A 21,936-nucleotide genomic window follows, 5' to 3' on the forward strand; every position below is an offset into this window, starting at 1 on the left:
GTCTTCCACAACATGCAGTCTGTACATGATGATCAGCATTACTAGCCGATTTTTTTAAGTGAATACAATTATATTGAATAAAGTTCAAACTAATTCGTTTATTGTAGTTATAATTTTGCTTATCGGAAATTAACAATACAAATACTGAGAAATAATCAAGGAACAACGCATTCGTTTGCCGTACATATATATGAATCGAATAAATGGCTTAAGTCTTTAAAATGAATGGATGCATAATGTGTGCGTGTGCCAGCCTTATATGTAAATGCGAAATATGGAGTTCCGGGAAATCTTCTTGTTGCACAGGGGGCACTTGTGTGTTGCGTGCTCGGCGGCTTGGATGCATATCTTGCAGAAGATGTGGCCGCAACGCGTGGACGATGGCTCCTTCTTCAGCACACTTTCCAAGCAAACAGGACACTTGTATGGCTCCTCGACGCTGGTGTTGCGCTTATCCACCTGTTGACGGCGACCGGAAGCTTCCGGTGTGCACAAATCAATGATGACATCGGGCACCAACGATCGGGCAGATCGCGGAGGCGGAGTATATACCTCACATAGATCAGTCAGATCAATCGTTGGACCTGTATATATATAAAATATACAAAATTAAAAATTCATCGAAGACATACAATATTTTTTATTGAAAATATATTTATATATATTTACTCACTGATAGTTTGAAAACGGTTGCGCGTAAAAGTGTTGAAATCGAGGCTTGAGTTGGAAGCATCATGCATAATGGAAGCCGTTGGCAATTCGCCACTGGAACGGCCGGCATAATCTGCCATGGTTGGGGTATTGAAGCTATCGCCCGAGCTTTCAGTGAGTCGCTGTGGCTATGTGAGCAATATTGGCATCACTTGGGGCACGGGCAATCGAAAAGCATTGCAAACTTACCGAAGTCGTAGAGTCCTCTATTGTTGATACATCCCAATAGCTTGAGTTGGAAGCATCATGCATAATGGAAGCCGTTGGCAATTCGCCACTGGAACTGCCGGCATAATCTGCCATGGTTGGGGTATTGAAGCTGTCGCCCGAGCTTTCAGTGAGTCGCTGTGGCTATGTGAGCAATATTGGCATTACTTGGGGGACGGTAATCGAAAAGCATTGCAAACTTACCGAAGTCGTAGAGTCTTCTATTATTGATACATCCCAATAGCTAGACATTTTGTTTTCTTTTATGGAAATTATTTTTACTGTTTAAAAAGCCATTGATAGCATAACTTTTTGAAACATTATAAACTTATCGCAAAGCATCTGTGCTCCGTTTATCAGTTATTAGTGTGCTACGATGAATGATATCAATGAACAGCTGTGTGCCGGCTAAAGTGTTGCAAAAGGCAAGCATATATCGATGGGCAGCCACACGTCACAACAAAACAATATTTTAGCTGGCCCGAAATAAAGCGAAAACTGGAAATGGACAAAGATAAATTTACACTGCAGTCGATACGACAGGATCTGATCGATAACAATCTGCAGGCCAAGGCCATAATACAGGTAACAAGAGCACAGGCAAAGTAAACAATATGCTTAACAGCATCTACTTCCAGGATATACTCAACAGTCGATCTTCGATCGCTGAACTGGAGGAACTAAATGAAGCCGGCAGAGCCAAATTGTCGGCGTTACGCAAGAATATCGAACGCTTGGACGACTGGGCACGCGACATGTCCGATCCAACGCTGGCCAACGAGGTGGACACGCATCGCGACCAGTTCTCCAAGACGCTGCAGGCATTCCGCAAGGCGAACGTGTCCACCATGCTGGAGATTGAGAAGGCGAATCGTGACGAACTGATGGCCATCACCGGCGAGAGTGATCTGAGACAGCGCCCAAATGCGGGCACGCGACATAATCGGGGCAGTCTGGTTTCCCAGGAAAACGATGTCACTGAGAAAATGTTGGCGATATCGCGCCATCTGTCGGAGACAACGCAAAAGAGTGCGGTCACACTGGAGAGCCTGCTTGCCTCCTCACAGAACGTGGAGGCGACCAACGATGAACTGCACAACACTGCCGGCAGCATCACTCAGTCAGGCAAACTCCTCAAGAAATACGGCAGACGCGAATGGACCGATAAAATGCTGCTTTTCTTTGCATTCTGCTTGTTTCTCGCTTGTGTCTTTTATATTGTGCAGAAGCGTTTGTTCTAAATGCTTACGACTATTGTAATTATTATTCTTCTATATGTGTAACGGGCATATGATGTCGGGAAATATGTGTAAAATGCTTTTCTAATCTAAGATTATGATTATTATATACTTAGGCACTTTTTAATTCAATTATTACACTTAGGCAACACAATTTCAATAAAAACAAGTCACTTAATCTAGTAAGGACATCGGGGAATATTGCCAGGATTTGAGAAGCCATTTGTGTTGACCATGCGGCAAATATCCTTATAGGATCGGTGATGCTGCTGCTGCTCTGGTCGGTCTCGGGATCTTTGAGGTTGTACGTAGTAACCCTGCTGTGATGCTGTTGGATAATAATACCCTCCTCTGGGTTCACTTTGAAAGAGCTGATCGAAAACACTTCTTCCTTCAATGGCAACACTCATCAGAAATAAACTAATTAACACAAATATAAATTGAATCTGCATCTCGGAACTTTTTTTTTTGATGCGGGAAATTAGAAGCTCACTGTTTGAATAAACGGAATTCGTATCTGTTATTCTACTTATGAGATTTTGGTAACCTTGGTCTGTAGTTGAAGGAAATTCAATATTAAAAACAACTGATAACAGAATTTATTCAAAAATTAAACTCTCACTCATTTAGACGTTTTGCAACATTGTGATTCAGTCGAGTGCACTTAAACAAATAGTTTAAAGTTAAAACGAGTTGCTTTTATGAAAGTGCTGAATATAATATAAATAATTTATAATAAACTATTATTATTATTTATTTATATTATTATTGTTTATTTAAAGTGCGCGTTTTGCAACACTGCAATGCCGGTGTGCAACAGCTGAGAGCTGACATTGTCACTGGAATTGTTTGTGTTTGGCTCACAAAAAATTGGCGGAAATTAGATAAATCAAACAATAAATACAATGAGTCGCAGCGAGCAGACTTTCGAGGATTTGAAGTCGTACTTTCGAAATCATAGCAAAGTACGCGAACAGCGGCCACATACCGCAAAGGTAAACCTAAAAAAACAAAAATTTTGGCTTGTTTTGTACATTTTTGGTCTTCTTTTTAGGTTCATTCGGTTTGCTGGAGCGCAAATGGTGGCCATTTGGCGTCTGGTTCGTTTGACCGGACCGTCGCCGTGTACGCCTTGGAGCGCGATCGTTTCGTCAAAAATAATGTATTCCGGGGACACACAGCCTCCGTGGATCAATTGTGCTGGCACAACACGCATCCGGATCAATTTGCCACCGCCAGCGGCGATAAAACGATGCGCATCTGGGATATACGAGTCGCCAAATGTGTTTCCGTTACAAATACCAAGGGAGAGAATATAAATATTGCCTGGTCACCGGATGGCAAAACGATTGCCGTGGGCAACAAGGAGGACTTAATCACATTCATCGATACGCGCACAAACAAAATCCGTGTGGAGGAACCGTTTAGCTTCGAAGTGAACGAGATCTCGTGGAACAATACCAACGATCTGTTCTTTCTGACCAATGGCCTGGGCTGCATTCATGTGTTGAACTATCCCAGCCTGGATCACCAATTAACGATTAAGGCACACACAGCCAATTGCATATGCATCGAATTCGGACTTACTGGTATTATAAATATATTTATATATATATATTTATTAGATGTGATTAAATTTTTCAGGTAAATACTTTGCGGCTGGTTCGGCGGATGCGCAGGTTTCGCTGTGGGATGCCAATGAGCTGTCGTGTCTGCGCATGATTAGTCGCTTGGATTGGCCGGTTCGGACGCTATCCTTTAGCCACGATGAGCGACTGATTGCGTCGGCTAGCGAGGATCTCTTTATTGACATTGCGTACACAGAGACCGGCGAGCGGGTGACCGATGTGCATGTTGACGCCGCCACCTTCACCGTTGCGTGGCATCCCAAACAGTATCTGCTCGCCTACGGCTGTGACGAGAAGGAGATCATCGGCGATAGACGACGCGAGGTGGGCAATGTCAAAATCTTTGGCTTTTCCGAACTGTCCAATTGAAATACATAAAGTAAAATAAGAATTTCTTTTTTTGATTTTAATCATCATTCATTCAATCAAATTCATCTCAAGCTAAATAATGTAAATGCTAAGTGAGCTAAGTGTAGCTTAAATAAAAATGTAACAATTGCATACAAAAAAACAGTTTGTCATGTGCAGGATTAAAGATTATAGACTATATAATATATACACATATCTATAGACTATAGATTATAGACTATATATAATATATATACATATCTATATGTCTTTAATATAACCCGGCATTTGTACAGAATATTCCTTTAATGATTTACGACAGCATTTTGAGTGGATTTCTGATTCGGTTCGATGGTTTATTTGAGATCGAAAATGCATAAATAATGCCCATTACTGAAACCCACTACGTAATTAAGATGTGGTCAATAATAAGCCAAAGCAATTTGCACACATTCCCACTTGGCTCGCATAATACCAATTATAAAGAATCACATGTCGACCACACCTCCTTTTAAGTACTTTCGATTGGGTGTGGTGTGTGTGCGTGTTAATTATGCTCATAAATACTGAAAATCCCTTTTGGCAAACGGCTCAGCGTCTGGCAATGTGAAGAATTTCATTGTTTTGGTAAATGAGTTAAGTTGGCTTACTGAAACAATGACACGCTGCATTCAGAGACAACGCTGCTCTCAATTAAAGCACAACAACGACAAATTTACTACTGCTCTGTGCTTTAAATGTATCAGAAAAATGTTAATTTCAAATTTAATTCTATTAACATTTACAGACAATCATTTTTGGCAAACAAATGGGAGAAATATATCAGAAGAAAGTATTTTTAGGTGAAATTTAATAAAAATATTAAATAATTGAATATTTATAATAATTGAGTATTCTCCAAAATATGTGCTTCGTAGTTTAATTTGCACTTGAAGCAAACTTTTGGTAGATTTGGCTCATATTCGATTTGCAATCAACACAAAAACACATTATTTAATTTTCCTCCATACGAAATCTCTCAGTGGAAATTACTTAAAATTCCAATTATTTTAAGCTGTTTTTGCAACGAGAATCAAACTGTTTCTAAGAACTTGTGTTCAAAGGCATATTTGTTTCAGTTTTCAATCATCAAAAATCTCAGTGTAGTAGTGAAGACGATTCAGCTTAAAACCGCGACATGCACAAAGGATTTAATTATTTTGCCCCTTAACGAGCAGCATTTTAGCTTTGTGTCTACTTAAAGCAAAGCACAAGAACATCTTCAATAAGATGCCAAACCATGCAAAACCAAATATAAAAAAAAACGCCCCAATTTGGCCAACAACAAAAGCTGCAACCGCAAGAGAACAAATGTTAACAGGATTCTCGTGTCCTTTTAATTAAAAAGCATTGCAATTTGCGAAATTTGAATTGCTCGAGTTTCAGTTTTGATTACTCTGGTTTCGCCTTGTTCTCTGCATAGATTCCTCATGTTAATTAATATTTCTGGCACACATAAAGTGAATATATATAAATATATATATACAAGGATGTATGTCGAACGTCTAAAAAATATCTATACGATACAGAGTAATTCGTGGTCGAACTGTCTACAGTTTCTCATTTTGACTCTTTAATAATTAATAATTTTTTAGTGTAAAAGCAAGCTATAAAAACTTATGTTAGAATATATAATAAAAACAATGATTATTGAATTTGATCTCTTTAGTTAAAATAAATTTTAACCTTTTTATTTATGTATAAATCATATTCAAAATATATTGGGATATTAAAAAATACTCTTAGCCTGGAAAAAACATAATTTAATTATTAAAAAAGAGGTCACAAAAAAGAATAAGGAAAAAAATGTATATCAAAAACTAAATAACTATGCTCATGCGGATCTTGATACGTCTTTTCAACATTTTAATTAAATAAACATTGTGTAAGTACAAAAGAACTTACAGAATATAGAAAAGTACTCATTATATCATTTCTTTTTCTTTCTTTTTATTTATTTATTTATTTTTTTTCAATTTAGAAGTTTATTTTTATGTGTTGCTGCATTGTATAAATTTATTTTCTAATAAAAAAAAGGCTGCCAAAAACATTTAAGTTTTCCATCCGATTGCTTTTACCAATTAAGTTTATTGCTTCAGGATATGACGATAAAAGAATCACACGCACACGCATTTAACATGGTAATTACAGGGTATAAGGATTTGTTATACAAATGCCACCGGATCTCAGTGTCAAGTTAAATTAATTCTTGGCTAAAATGGCAACGTTGCGCCTCCGAATCCGATATTCGAAACTCTTACAAATTGCACGACGGCAGTCGCCAGTTTTTATAGGCGGCTTCAATTCACTTTGTAAGCCATTCTACGGCAATAAAGACTCAAGTGAGTGCCTCTAATATAAAATTGAATTTAAATAAATGGAGTCGAGTCGAGTCGAATCGAGTCAAGTCGAGGCGGCCGTAAAAGCCAAAAGCACGACCCGCCGCGGTGCACACGTTCCGAATCTGATTTGATTTGTTTGCAGTGGCGAGGTATTGAACCCTCTTCCACCACTCCACCTGCCCCTCCCCGCAAGCGATCCTTTGGCCATGCATGGGAAAAATTGCGCCCAGCACTTAGCCAACATTTAATATGCAACAATCTTTGGCAGCAGCAAAAAGGAAGGCGTATAATCAACATCATCAGCATCGACAGCAGCGGGAGTCAAACAGCCCAAGGCTCCTACACTGAGGAAAATTGCGTAGTCAACTTGATATGACGAGCACTTAGAACTTAATTTAAGTATGATTTCAGTGGTCAAAAATTTGCAGTAAAGAATCAATGAAAATTCCATAAATCAATCTCAAAAAGATTTGCAAAAATAAATATGAACTTATTTTAAGTATTTTGACACTAAAAATGTATTAAAGGTTTTTTGTGTTCAATTTATATACATTATTCAGGCGTATATTTGATTAATTTTAGTACGAAATTTTTATCACTGCGCTTTGTAATAAATCGCTGTGTAAAAATGTGATACGAAATATGTGAATTTAATTTATTCATGCCACGCGCGCGATGTTGCAAGTAGAGCGGTAGACATTGATTAAAAATGCAGGCAGACTGCACTGCGCCGATTCCTGCTGCCTTTTGCCTGCTGCACACAAGTGTATGGCTCTCGTTTATCTCAAAGCCAAAGTACTAAGCCAAATTATGCAAATGTTCTTGGCATGTGGCTGATTAGGTGCAGAAATTGTCTACAAATTGGCAGCTTGCCTGCTTACCATGTGGGATTGATTTAGGCAATTAACAACCAAGCAGCTAGCTAGCCAGGTGTTTTAGGTGTGTGTGTGTGTGTGTCTACTGTTTGTAATAGCATTTAAGCCCATTCTCATGCTAACAATGTTTTTAATGTTCTTAATGGCCAGAAGCTACATGGTGTCTCTGGCAAATCCATTCGTTCTCTACACATATCTGTGCCACCCACAGATGCTGCTGCTGCTGCTGCTGCTCCTGCAACTTTGCCATGTTTACTTGTCTTTGATTGTGTTATTTTTCAGAGTGTTTTTTAAAACGCTAAACAAGAGGCAACAACAACAACAACAACATCACAGGTGAGTCTATTTAAGACATAAGATTTAAGTGCACATCCGGTATGAACATGTGTAATTTGAGGCATAAATTTACTGTATTATTATTATTCCAGGTGCCTGTTTGTTTTCGTAAATAAATCACCATAATTGCTCATTAAGCTTGTTATAGAATTAATTAAAGTATCACTTTAATTACAAAAATGAAAGCAAAGATTACAAATTAGAGCTACTACTAATAATTATTACATATTTTTCGCTTATAAGAAATATATGCTTAAGGTGATTAAAAAAATAATTGAAACAGGACTTTAATTTAAATAAAAAATATCAGTTTACGTACAAGATATTATAGACCAGGTTTTTTCTATTTTTGATTATATAGTTTGAATATACATAAGAACTACTACTAAGAATTATTTTAGCTTTGTTTGATCAATAATTATATATCAATTAGAAGCCTCTGCCTTTATATACATACTCGTTCAGAGAATGAAATAATTACTACTAATAATTATTTAATCTTGATGAAAAACTTGAAGTGCTGCTGCAAAATAAATGTAAATTTGTTAAATGTATCAACTAGTTGTAATATTACTTTTTATCATCATTTGGATCAATCATTTAAAATGATTTATTGTCTTCATTATATTGTAATCAACACTCAGATATAATAAATTAGTGGGGAAACCCACACGTAACTCACAGAAGAAGACATCTCTGACCGCATACATATTCTCAATCAATATCCTGCATTAATTTAGTCCGGCTTATGTATCTATCTCCATCTCTCTTAAATGGCAACTAGCAATAAAGAGCAAATTTTTGCCAAAGCAGGAGCTTTGCTGGAGTCCTGGCTGGCGTCTGTATCCTGCGGCTTCTTAAAGCGCTTTCTAAGGACTTTATGAAAATGTAAGCTCTGTTTTTGTATCACACTGCTGTGTGTGTACGAATGTGTCTGTGTGTGTTTGTGTATATATATATGTGTGTATGTGTGTGTGTGGTTATGTTATCGCACACATCGCCTGATTATCGTGTGACAATGTGAACGCAAAATTAAATCAGCATTTTCGCCTTCTTCCTCAGCCAAGAATGCGAATTTGTGTGCGTGTCTGTCTGTCTGTCTGTCTGTGTGTGTGTCTCTCTCTGTCTATGAGTGTGCGTGTGTGTGTCTGTGTGTGTGTGTATGTGTGTGCCACATCTGTGAAGGTCCGCAGCTAAGCAGAAGTTTTGCTTCCAACTGTTAAATACATATCCTGCCAGCTCCCAACTGGTTGAGTCATGTCTTGCCCCATTCAGAATGTCCTTGCCACAGCAGGCACAAAATGTTCTTGTTAACATTTTCTTCTTCTTGCTGTTGCTTGTTGTTGAGATGGAGAGACTAAAGTGTGAATTTTCCTTATAGCATTGACTACAGGAAGTCTCTAGGGAATTTGTCGTACTTTCGGTGTGCGTATTGAATAACATATTATAACATTTATTTGAGTAGCTTTCGCCCCTGTAAGTTTTATAATTAGATTTCTAATTGGAGAGTTGTAGTTAGAAAAATGTGTATCTAAAATTAATATGTAAATGAGAAGTACGAACACAAACTATATATTTCAACATTTAACCTTTCCGAATAAATAGACTTAATCTAAGACAATATGCCACTCTTACAACATTTGTCTTACTACGATTTGTAATTGAATTAAGAATACATTTTTAATTACCTTTAGCATTTCTAAAAAGTATATATAAATTAAAAGCTTTTATGAATTCCAATTAATGATAAGTGTTCAAATTTTTAAGATTTTCTTTGATTTCTTTGTGCACTTCGAAATAATTTCCAGGAAACAAAATCTAATTATTTATAATTTTTGACGATTCAAGTTATGGGACGTTAAATAATATCATTGAATTTTTCAGTTTAAATGGACTCACTTAAGTGCAGACCTGCAGCAAATTCATGTGCTGTATCTTAAGCCATTTACTCCAACTGCATGCCACCTGCTAACGCAATATAACAAGTCCATTATACCGCACTTGCAACATCTTGTGTCGCACAAATTGCAAAAATTCAATCTCGGTTATTTATGACTGGGGTTAATTCGAATGTGAAAATAAGACACAACTTGGGGCAGCAACTAGAGGCACCCACAACAACCCACACAAATTCGCCAACACCTGTGCAGAAAGTATTATCTATTTCATTTATATTTTTGTTTTGTTTTTCCTACGTAAGTGTAATGTTTTTAGGGTTTTTTTTTTTTTTTGGTTGACACGTGCATTGCATTCTTTTGTAGGAGAACACCTTTCCACGTATTTATTTGAAACTTGTTGGATGTCACTGTTTTTTTCAGAGCGCATAAAGGCGCTTTTTACAGCGTGTGTATCCTTTTTGCAAGTCGGCTTACAATTTTACCTTTGATTGCATTAGACAAAAACGTTTCCTGAGCACGTCCAAAACAGATATATACAAACAATGGGTTTTACCAGATCGCAAAACATCTAAATCTCTGCAAAAGCTTGACAACGCTATAGGGGCAAAGTTTTCACTTTTGCGATACCCTAAACTCATTAAATATGACAATAATAAAGGGTATATTGAAGTTGTGGAACTAGTTTACCTTTTTGCAATCGATAACTACAAATATCAATAAATATATATATCTGAAATTAATTTGTAAAAGTGCTCTAAATTTCTGGCATATGCCAAACAAATTGTATGATAAACACAGAGTATATATAAAGATAAATAATCTTTGGATTTGAAAGGGTATCTTTTAGTCGTACAATCTCAATTTGTGCACTTTTTTGCTTGCTTTTAGTTTTGTTGCCTTTGGCTTTCTTTGCCAAATACGATGTGAGGATATATATCGAAGTGTAAAATGATCCATGAAAATATAGAGAATTGGCATTGTATGAAGTAGCACTACTATTAATGTGACCGCAACTGTATGTGTATGTATGCAGCATATGTTGTACACAGAGTATTTATTAGTCGGACAATCTGATACATGAGCAAGAGTGCTCGAGCTCTTGCCTGCTTTTAGTTTTGTAGCCAGTACCCAAAGGGCTTGTCTTTGTGTGCCGAATGCTTGCTGCTACCTTTTGCTAAAATGACCTTCGGCTTCTCTTCAATTCACACTTAGATTACCCGAGTCTGCTTCAGCCAGCTGCTTGCCTCAAAAAGTAAAAATAAAAATAAAAAAGAAGAAAATCTTGTGTTGCCTCCGGGTTGCTGGGTCCGCAAATGGATGACCTAAGGTCCGAGGGGCTTATCTCAGGCAATACATTATGAGCACGTACATATGTATGTCGTATGTTGTATGTTGTATGTTGTATGTTGTGTGTGGGAGTGTACAGAGATGGGCTGGCATTGGGTTGGCTTAATGCATCGATGGCCAACAACATTTGAAAAATAGTGTGGAAATTTATTTTTGGTATGTTTCCAAGTGTCCTTATGGGATTTACACATTTGTTCGGAATTTGACAGTTTGCACTTCATTTAGTCCTATGCCTTGAGTGTGTCATTCGCCCAAATATCCGATGTACATAAAATTGTCCATTTCCGAAAAAACGCTCCTCCCCCTGCAGTCTCCTGTAATCTAAAAGTTATAATGAAAGGCACAAGTTGACCAAGAGTTCAATTCATTTGCCGGCGACGAGGCCAATTTTCTTAGGGACGCCCTCAACTTGTTCTCTCTCTGACTGTTTTTATATGAATTTATTGGTTTTGTGCACATCTAAGTGGATCAGCTTTCGTTATTATATTTTGTGTGTGTGTCGTTATTCAGCAGAATTCCATATTGTTATGTAATATAGAGCACATCAAGCACTGCTTAAATTGCTTTTGGCCTTTGTTAAAGCATTAAAGTATTGTACTAACATTTTGTTGACCTTGAAGTAGACATTTGCCGAAATTTATAAAGGATTTTGTTAATAAATATTAATATTTATTTATTTCATTATTATTATTATTAATGATTATTAACCCAGGCATCAAACTAATCGATTTAAAGGCAAAATAAACGCGAAAATAAAAAACTCTTTAAGTTCACACAAGTTTTTCTTTTAACTTTAATTGCTCTTAAGCAATCCAATTAAACTTGCTAATAAACCTGCTGGCAAAAGTTTGAAGTTGCAATTGGGTTAAATGAGCGTAAAAATAGATATTTCATAATTATGGAACCATAGAATTATTTACATTTTCCCCTGTTTGTTCAAGTCAACATCAATTCATCATAAGGGCCATAAATTCGATGACATTGCAAATTACGATGGCAGCAAGTTAAGCCAAAGTTTGAAAAGCTAGCAACTTTTCGCAAAATTGAATCATTAGTCTCTTGCGGAAAATCAAACTAATTAGCGGAACATTTCCATAATAATGTCGCCAAACGCCGAAACATAATAAAGCTAATATGATATTTCAGTTAGTCAGCATAAAGACCAAGTTGAGAAGAATATGTTAATCTATAATGCACTGTGATTAACAGAATGATTCGATTTTTTTCTTCTTCATATGTTTATATATTATACATATTTATACATATATATTTATACTGAGAATAAGACGCTAATTTTAGTTCAAGTATAACAGGTTTTAAGTACTATTTGCTTATAATATTTCAAGCATTCATTAAGGAAAGCAGCTTAACAAAGTTTGTAGTTGATTTGTGTTTAAGATTCCATTTTTTATGTTCGGAATAGTTTACTGTTGCAAAAATTAAACGATAATTTTTAGAAATCAACAAAATATTATAAAACGTTCTAGAAAAGAAGTCTGACAACATTTTGTTGTGAGTTTATTGCTATTAAAATAAAAAGTTAAATTTTATAAAACGTTTCTAGTGAAAGAAGTTGCAGAACTTTTGTACTTCTGTAACTTTTGTAGAACATTCTATATTAGTTTTCTGAGTGTACACATATAGTTCATGCTGAATAAACACAGCCTTCCAAGAAGCGAATGTGTCTCACAACGAAGAAAATGCTTTGGGGCATGTGTATAATGACAAATGTTGACGGTATTTTATGAACTTGTGTGTCTCTGCTGTTGCCATGCATGAGATGGCCAAATAGCATCTATAAAGTTGGCCTGCCCTGGACTGGCCTGCCCAGTTGCCAGTTGGTAAAATCAAAGTTGTGACCCGCAACTGTAATGGGCTTTTGTTGCCGTTGGTGTCGTTTGGCAAAACCCACTCAAAAGTGAAAAACACAGGCATTGACTTTCTGGCACGAAACTTTGCCATTTTGCACGAAATGCTTTTAATCTGACAACAAAGTTGCTTAGCAGCTGGGAGTGCTAAGCCAAAACTTGCTGTTAAATTTTTGTTGAAATGTTTTCCAATTTGGCGCCCCAAAAACATTTAAGTTGCCCTTGAACCGGATGAAAGGATATATTGTTTTTGCTTGTAAGTATAGACTTTTGTGTATATGTGTGTGTGTGTGCATTTAAATGAAATCCAATTTCAGTTTGTTTTGTTTCGTTTAACAATGTGAAAACAACTACAGGTTTTTATGTGTACTAACTTTTTTTACGCAGCAAAACGAATCGAAACAAAACGGTTGAGCAGCATTTAAGAGTCTCATACTCGAGTAAGGTTGAGGATGTAACGACGTGTATAAGTAAAACTCAAGTGTTTGCCAACAGTGCTTATAGTCTCTTCACAGAATCCTTGCATAAATGCCTCTTCACTTCATACTTAAGGTCTTAGAGCATCACAAGCTGTCTATAAATACTGGCCCAAAGCAAACTTAGCTGCCAAAAAAAAAAAAACAAAAAAAAACAATAATTAAAAATGAATGCTCTCGCTGTCAAATAGAATTGTGTAACATGGCATTTTTTTTTTTTTTCATTTTTACTCTCAATAAAAATTAATTAGCGCTGCGAGTCTGAAATGTTTGCCTTAATTATGACGCCGGCCAACAAAAGTGTGGGCCAACAAAAAGAAAATCAATAAGGCAGTCAAGCTTTCTTGGCAGACCCAAAAACGTTAAAAGACGACGCGTTTAAAATATAAAATGCGACATTGTCAGGCTTAAAGTGGTTTTTCATTTAATCCAGCAACTGAATACCCTAAAGCGGTAAGCTCTTCAAAGTATTACACTGGGGGTTTTTCATCTTTGCAATTGCAAGATTTTTGAATTTATGTATAATCTAGCCAGATAAATTATTCTTCATATTTTTTTGCAAATTAGCTGAACAATTGAAATGCATAAGTTCCTCATTTTATTTAATTGTTTATTTTAGCTGCTTGGCACAATTTTAGCAGCAATGTCCGTGTCCAATTAAAAGTCATGAAAATATTATAATTCTTGTGCAGCTCAAGAGGTCTATGCACTCAAAAAAAAATCGGCAAGTAAGTGCTCAGCTAAGATTGACAATCAATATTCTAATTTATGGCACGTTTCTTATCATTTTCTGATGATTAATTGACGATTTTTCATTATTTTGAAAGCTCTCAATTCTATATCAATTCCGGTACTTTCATAAAAAAAGTAACTCGACTTAAGTTACAAATCTATGTTCTAAAATATTAACTAGAACTTTGTACTTGGGTCAATAATAATAATAATAATAATAATAATAATAATAATAATAATAATAATAATAATAATAATAATAATAATAATAATAATAATAATAATAATAATAATAGTAATAATAATAAAATTAATAATAATAATAATAATAATAATAATAATAATAATAATAATAATAATAGTAATAATAGTAATAATAGTAATAATAATAATAATAATAATAATAATAATAATAATAATAATAATAATAATAATAATAATAAAAAGAAAATCTTTGGCATCAAGATTGATTTTTATATATTTCAAAACATTTTTATATACAAATTGTACTTCAACTCTTATGAACACCGTCATAAACATGGTATTTCTCTGAGTGTTGAAACTCTTGGCATCCGGTTGCTGTTCGACTCTGGCCGTACTGGATGACTGAATTTGAATTTCTAATTATTGCTGGGCCGAAAGGTCTTTTGTATGCAATATAAAGATATAGGCAGTAAATAAAACGAGAGAGTATAGATGACTTCGATAAGGACAGCCAGAGACTTGTGGCCAAATTATTAATGCTGTGCGATGGCAGAGATCAAACAGATTTTGCTGGCGGTCAGGTGCAATAAGTAATTTCGAAGCAAGGGAAATCTTTGAGGCTCAATCAGTTTATCGATTTAATGCTGGCTGTCATAAAACGCAAAATGTGAAACTCGCTCCACCAGACAAAACAGCATAAAACAAACGCAGGATGGGGACTCACTGTACGCCATTTCCACCTACCTGACCTCTTCGTGCTTCTTCTCTGCTCCTCCTCCTACTCTACGTCCATATCCTCCGAATTTTGTTACCCTTTTCGAGTTGCGTTCACAGAGGCTATAAAACTTCTTCCCGCCATGGCCGGTGACCTGCGCACCGTTGCGTTTTACACAATGCGGGTGGAGAACATTATGCCTCCCCACTCCCCACTCTCGACCCCCCTCCCGCTTCCCATGCCACGCAGCTCCAGCGTTGACCCTCAACCTCTACACTCAACCAGCAGCTTGAATCGTTTTCGAACAGAAAACCTAATACATTTTTTTATACCTAATGTGAGTCATTTTATAAAATTCGATGCTGTGCTGAATATCTCCAGCCTGGCGGCAAATGTGAAAGGATATTTAAAGGTCATGCAACGGATGCTACCTTGAACCTTGAACTCATCCAGAATACATCCAACGGGGGCCGTCCGATAAGCACACTCTCTATTTATTGATTGACCATCACTCTTACCCAGTTGCGAGTAATTGAAAAGTTAAGGCCACATTGAAGTGATTTGTTAATATTATAAACTGCGTAAACATTTGCTGCTGGGGTGTCCTGATTATGAAAGGAGCATACGGGAAATATTGCTTAGCTGAAGACGTTAAATTAAACCTGTCTAACGGCGACACCAGGTGCTACACAACAACGCTGGGTGTCTCGCCCTCCCCGGGTGTCTTCCTCTTAGACTCGGGCATACACTTAATGATTTATTGGCCATATCTTGAATGCGTGGCAGGCTCAAATTTCATAAAACTCTGCCGTTCATGGCTAAATAAAGAAACAATGTTTCCATAGGACAGCTTTTATTTGTGGATACGACAAGAATCCGGGCAAAAAGCAATTCAGTTGGAGGTACACCTTTCTGAAATTCTATTCTTGGAGGCTCACTAAGTTGATGGCATTAGCCTTATCATTATTCAAAAATGTTCATTTAAATTTCAGCTTATGTGCATAAATAACAGAATAAAAATAATTCAAACAACCTATTTTTTTTTATAATACAATTTAAATAAAATCGTGCATTAGTAAAATTAAAATGAAATTTTTGAATTTCTTAAATTAATTTCATGTAAAGGCTTGACTTCTTGCATGAATAATAAATATTATTCGGTGTGTCTTTTAAGCTATTAATGCTTTATATAAATTTAATTTTATATTTAACTTAATTTAATTCAACAAGTAAACTTAACTTTTTCATAGTATTTCAGATATATTTTGTGTGGTTTTATTCAATTTGTAAATGTTTTAAATGAATTTAATTTAACAAGTAAACTTAAATTCCTGCATAAGTACTTTATATTATTTTGTGGTTTTATTCAATTTATAAATGTTTCAGTTAAATTTAGTTTAATAAGCGAACTTAACTTCCTGCATAAGTATTAACTATTATTTTGTGGTTTTATTCAATTTATAAATGCTTAAAACCCTATTCGGACAATTTGTATTATATAAATTTAAATTGAATCAATATTCACTGATATCTGCTTTTTCATCTACATAAATTGATTTCGCTGTCAACATTTTTAATTAATTTTTGCTACTTTTTTGGGTCACGACAAATTGGGTTGCAATTTAAATGATGTAATTTGATTTTAGTTCAACGTGGCCAAAATAATTTTTCCATTTGTGGCACAGATAATTTGGTCCCATGAAAATAGGCATTTTAATGTAATTTTTAGAAAATTGGTTCAACTAATGGTCCAAGCTGGCACGTGGCCAACAAAATGCACTTGCATTTTGCACAAAGTCCAACTCACTTGCGAACAATTCGAGCTCAAAATGGACCAATGGATATGAAATTCCGATTGGAATGCAATATATTGAATATTTGTCGAGATACCTGCTTGCAATTGACCATTACAAATTGTGGCATTCAACAGCAGCAATTGCTTGAAATTACTTTCTACACATCGATTTTTGTGGCCGTTGAGCTATTTGTCTATATATAGAGGTTGAGAGGGTGCAGCAGCAACCAATGAACGGATATTAAGTCAGCTATAAAAGATGACAATGGTAAAAAAAAGAATATATTGTAGCTCTTGAAACTAACACGTTGCTATGCAATTGACAGAGAGCTGCCGCCCAATTCAGCCGACTGAACTCTTGTGCACTCACTAAAAAATCTGCACTGAGAAAAATCAAATAAATTAAAAAAATATTGACGCACTTGAAATTATTTATCAGAATTTTTTTTTTTGAAAGATGTCAAGTGATTTTTCGTAAAGGAAATTCAAATCAAAAGTTTCTACTTTTATAAATATAAATGGCCTCATTGAGAAGTTGTTGCCCACATTCAGAGTGACGTTTTTGTGTCAAGTGCAGTTTCCATGGTGCATTTCTACTTCTATTTGCTTCAATGATCGGCAGACAATGCAAAATGTTGTAGTATACAGCAGCAGTAGAACTCTGTCAAGTGAATAATATTTTTTTTGTGTCTGTGTACTTTGCGTACTGCAATGTAATAAATTGAAAAGAATCAACTTGCTTTGTAGTTGAAAGAGGCAAGTGTTGTCCAACAGGTGAGATTATTATTAAAGTGAACAAGTTTTCATAAATCAAAGAATCGACAAAGTGAAACGAAATTAACTTCCTCATTTCAAAGATGCCACAGTGAAAACGCCTACACACAACATATTCACACACACACACATACACAGATGTGTATGTGTGTGTATTTTTTTACTGCGTGATTTATGCGTATTTGGCTGTGCCAAAATACCGTTAAAGCAGCTACAAAAACAATCCAATGGGGAAAATTTAAAATTTATGTGCTTTCCTTTATAAATTGGAAAACTTTGTGTATATATACTATATATATATATATATATATATATATATATGTGTGTGTGTGTGTGCGTGTGCGTGTATAATGCATATTAATATGTGTGTATCCTTGCTCTTTGATATCCAGCTTCTTCGCTCCAGCATTGTTTTCCTTTGTTTTCCTGACTTTGAGACTTTTGTTTTTTTGAGGCTGACTTGCTGACTTGCTGCCTTGCTGCCTTGTTGCCTTGTTGCCTTCCTGCTTTTTAATTTGCCTTGATTTAGCATTTGGATTCATGACAATTTGAGTTTAGATTCAAGCTGCAGCACCTTGTCAACGATTTGGTTGTTTTTTTCTCCTTGTATCCTGTCTCGACGTGCCTAAATGCGACCCGGCTTCCGTTTCCGTCTCCGGCGCAGCCATTTTATTTTTCTTCTATTCATCCCACAGCCTTCTATTTATACATTTGTATTTGCTTAACATTTGAATAACTTAAAAAAAAAACAATTTTCATATTGAGAAATCAATATTAAAGAGTTGTATAATATATGTATATGCCAATATATGGTTTTAAACAATTTCTTTGCCAATCCTCTCAATACGTCTTAAGAATATTGTAATGAAGTTACGCAAAATGGAGGACAATCAATTATTCTCCCATATGCACGGCTCTGTCTGTCTGTGTGTCTGTGCGTGGTGTGTATGTGTGTGTGTGCGTGGTGTGTGTGTATGTGTGTGTGTGTGTGTGTGTGTGAAAGCGTGTCGCTTGCAGTTAATCGAATTTATTAGTCCTGCCATTTGTTATCAACCCAACAAAGTGTACACTCTACAGGCCATCCAACAAATCTTTCCCTCTCTCTCTCTCTCTCTCTCCCTCCCCCCACCCTCTCTCCGCTCTCTCTCCACTCTATCTGCCCTCTCTCTCCCCATCTCCCTCTGTCTCTCTCTCTCTTTCCCTCTCCATTAGCTGTCGCTCAAGCGCCAACAATAGGTTCGTAATATTGCCAATGGCTGTATGTCAGCGACTGAGTGGATGCGTATCCCTACACTCAGAGAAAACCTCTGTTATAAATTCAAAATACTGAGATCGAATTTCAATTTGTTTTGTTGTTTAAATAACTACTCAATAATTATCTTTACACTTATTTTAGCTCAAAAGTTATTCCAAATTCGACTGCAAATGTGACTTAAATATCAACAATTATTCTTAAGTCAAGTGCAAAGTTTAATTTTCAGAATTTTTTAACTTGCAATAAATCACGACCACTTTAAATAAATGCAACAATATAATAATATAATACAACTGCCTTTAATTAATTTATTTATTTATTCAATGTGGACTAGCAAACCCAGATATAAAAATCGTTAAAGTTACAATAAAGTAATTAAGTTAATAATTGAGAAAGAAAAAATAGTATAAACGTTTGCATTTATGACTTACAAATAATAAAAATAATTTTCAAAAAGTTCGTTTTTTATTATTATTTTTTTTTACTGAAAGTTTCTAGTGTTTTTTCAAAGTGTACTTTCAAAGCCAGTTGCCCGGCAAAGTCGCTACGCTAATATTTATGACCATGTTCTTGCGGCATTTGTTAGCGGACATGCTTTGTTTCGCGTATGTGGCCAAACACACGACTATATACAATATATAACACAGCCATCAGCTTTGTCTTTATCATTGTCGTTAGTACGAATATTAACGGGAAAGCTTCCCTTTGACCCCCACGCGCACATGCCAATAATTCAGGTGCCATTTGACGGGACGAAGGCATTTAAATAGACTGTCTAGCTGAATGCACATAAAATGTTTATGACAGGCCAGGTCACATGAAGCGAACTTTGACCTTAAGCGATGCAAGTTATTAATAAAACTCGACTATAAAAGTCCCTCCAGTTAAACTATACTAACAAATCGAATCGATTTTAAAAGAGAATGTATTCGTTGACCTTAAGAATAATTCTATATCTGTATTTAGAATAATTCTAAGCCAGTATTAAAATTTAAAATGAAGAAAATTACACATTTAATTTGAAACGCTATCAGTGTATTTAAGTAGAACCTTCTTTTGATATACCCATGCGGATCAGGCTATTATAAATTCAGTGCCACATTCAAATATTCACAGAGCGAGCCGCAGACAAAAGTAGACAATGGTTGTTCCATTTTATTTGCGAGGCGTCAATGTCAGTGTCCATGTGTCCTGCCACATATGCCTCTGCCTCTCCGCCTACTGTCCATGTATCTGTGTGAGTGCCTGTGTTTTGTGTTTTCCTTTGTGGTTTTGTGTGCTTTGTGCTATTTATGCTGTTCACTTGTTGGTCTGCAAAAAAATAACAAAAAAACTGAAGCGAATAGTAGAAAACAAAGTCAACGTTGAAATAGCTCGTAATTTCATTATTCAAATACAAAAAACACAAATGAATAGTATATATATGTATATATATATATAGTATGTGCCTGTGTGAATGCTAGCTCAAAGAATACAAATGACAGACTGGCTGAATGACTGAACGACTTGCTGACCAACTTGGTCACGTGCCTGTGCCTGATTTGATGTTATCTTTGATGCACTCATTTATTAATTTACTGTTGCATTCATTGCGTCCTTCCTCTGTTAAATGTTTTACCTTTTATTTTTTGTTACATCTTTGTTGCAACTAATGAAATTCATTTAGTGTTGCAACAAAGGGTAAATAAACTTGGTTCAGTTTGGATGTGCTTTGTTATGTTTATTTGTTTGTAATTTTACAAAGGTTTTTAGGAATGCCATAAATGCTATTCTAAAATTCTTCCTTTATACACAGTTGTTAGTGTTTGGTTTTTCAACAACAAAATGTACGCACAGCACGGAACTTTAATTAATTGTCCTAATAAGGATTAAACTATCTTAATGCAAGTAATTCGCGAGAGTCGACTAACCCAAGTCCTTACCTATCATGAGTGCTAATTATTGCTAAAAGTCAACTGATTTTCATCATGGTTTGACCTTTGACTCAATATTATACTTATATTTGCAAACGCTAATTCGGACTTTAAAAGAGATAATTCCTATTGTAATAATGTATTTTTTGTTGTTAAACTAATAAATATATATCAAGTACTTTTGGAAAAATAATATAATATGAAACTCAATGATGACAAAATCAGTCGATGCTCACTAAATATACATCTAAAATGATTATATAAAGATTACTGGACCGTACCGGAACTGTTTGGTCCTTTCTCTTTGGGCTTATCCGCTTTCGTCTATTCATTTTAAACCAAAAGCATTCATTATGCTAATTTTATTAATCTGTGAATACCACAGCTTTTATCAAATTGCTTTTCGTGCCTCATCAAGCATCGTCATTCATTATTTACGCTTTTACTTACTCTCTTTCTCGATGAAACACACTCTCTATATATCTCTCTTTCTCTCTCTCTCTCTCTCTCCTTGTGTTGTCCAAGTATCCTTGACTATTTGTAGTTCTTCTTCTACCTCTGGTCATGCCTCTTTAGTGAACTTCTTTGGTATTGCGGTTGGCGATTTCATTTCTTTTCACGACTTTTGATTATTTTTGCAGCCGAATTTATAGCCGAGCATTAATAAATAAGTATTCCGTGAAACTTTTGAAATTTAATTGGGTGTCGAAATGTTTTCAATTTACTCAGCTTGGCTGGAAATTCGACTACTTAATGTATTTCGAAATGCAGACCGAAAACGATGATTTTGCTGACAGATTTGTTACCAAGTTCTCAAACAATTTAAGCCTGAATGTTTCTCCAGCGAACTGTAACAGATTTCGATTAGATAAGAGCAACAAATAAAAGTGTACATATAACTAACCTTGGCATCTAAATTAACTTTGTCTTCAGTGTTCTATCCTTCAACCTGGGATTAATTATCGAGCAAGGAATGAAGGAAGCCAGCAAATACGTCTAAGAGAAATTAACTTATTGAACTAAAGTGGAGTGTGCACACAAAGAAAAAGTATGCATTTCATTGAGGGACAGAGAAATAAGATTCTGTATTACGCAATTTTATTTTTGCAATTTAGTTGGACTCGGTGAAATATAGACCACATTTTAAGTTTGAAAAATATTTTAATTTCACTGTAAGCTCCACACTTTACAGAACTCAATTTTAAATATACAAAATAAATAAATAATATATCCTT

At 35.4% G+C, this 21,936-nt stretch overlaps 4 protein-coding genes across 4 annotated transcripts; 2 read left to right on the plus strand and 2 right to left on the minus strand.

The window, feature by feature from the left end:
• Window positions 1-83: 83 nt before the first annotated feature.
• LOC6567945 (E3 ubiquitin-protein ligase RNF4) lies at window positions 84-1,320 on the minus strand. The gene is made up of 4 exons (XM_001993897.2): window positions 1,123-1,320; window positions 901-1,062; window positions 674-839; window positions 84-584 (listed from the first exon to the last, which is right to left on the minus strand). The coding sequence occupies exons 1-4, from the start codon at window positions 1,168-1,170 to the stop codon at window positions 256-258; spliced, it is 705 nt and encodes a 234-aa protein (XP_001993933.2). The 5' UTR covers window positions 1,171-1,320; the 3' UTR covers window positions 84-255.
• A 30-nt stretch (window positions 1,321-1,350) lies between these two features.
• On the plus strand, window positions 1,351-2,329 carry LOC6567944 (vesicle transport protein SEC20). Its single transcript, XM_001993896.2, has 2 exons — window positions 1,351-1,503; window positions 1,557-2,329. The coding sequence occupies exons 1-2, from the start codon at window positions 1,423-1,425 to the stop codon at window positions 2,157-2,159; spliced, it is 684 nt and encodes a 227-aa protein (XP_001993932.1). The 5' UTR covers window positions 1,351-1,422; the 3' UTR covers window positions 2,160-2,329.
• LOC116805752 lies at window positions 2,301-2,570 on the minus strand. The gene has a single exon (XM_032739732.1). It carries the CDS (start codon window positions 2,564-2,566, stop codon window positions 2,336-2,338), a length of 231 nt encoding a protein of 76 aa, XP_032595623.1. The 5' UTR covers window positions 2,567-2,570; the 3' UTR covers window positions 2,301-2,335.
• A 251-nt stretch (window positions 2,571-2,821) lies between these two features.
• Window positions 2,822-4,320, plus strand: LOC6567943 (THO complex subunit 3). Its single transcript, XM_001993895.3, has 3 exons — window positions 2,822-3,151; window positions 3,211-3,745; window positions 3,801-4,320. Exons 1-3 carry the CDS (start codon window positions 3,062-3,064, stop codon window positions 4,151-4,153), a joined length of 978 nt encoding a protein of 325 aa, XP_001993931.1. The 5' UTR covers window positions 2,822-3,061; the 3' UTR covers window positions 4,154-4,320.
• The last annotated feature ends 17,616 nt before the right edge of the window (window positions 4,321-21,936 follow it).

The sequence above is a fragment of the Drosophila grimshawi genome, unplaced genomic scaffold (assembly GCF_018153295.1).
Source record: "Drosophila grimshawi isolate 15287-2541.00 unplaced genomic scaffold, ASM1815329v1 contig_311, whole genome shotgun sequence".
Classification (NCBI taxonomy): Eukaryota; Metazoa; Arthropoda; class Insecta; order Diptera; family Drosophilidae; genus Drosophila; species Drosophila grimshawi.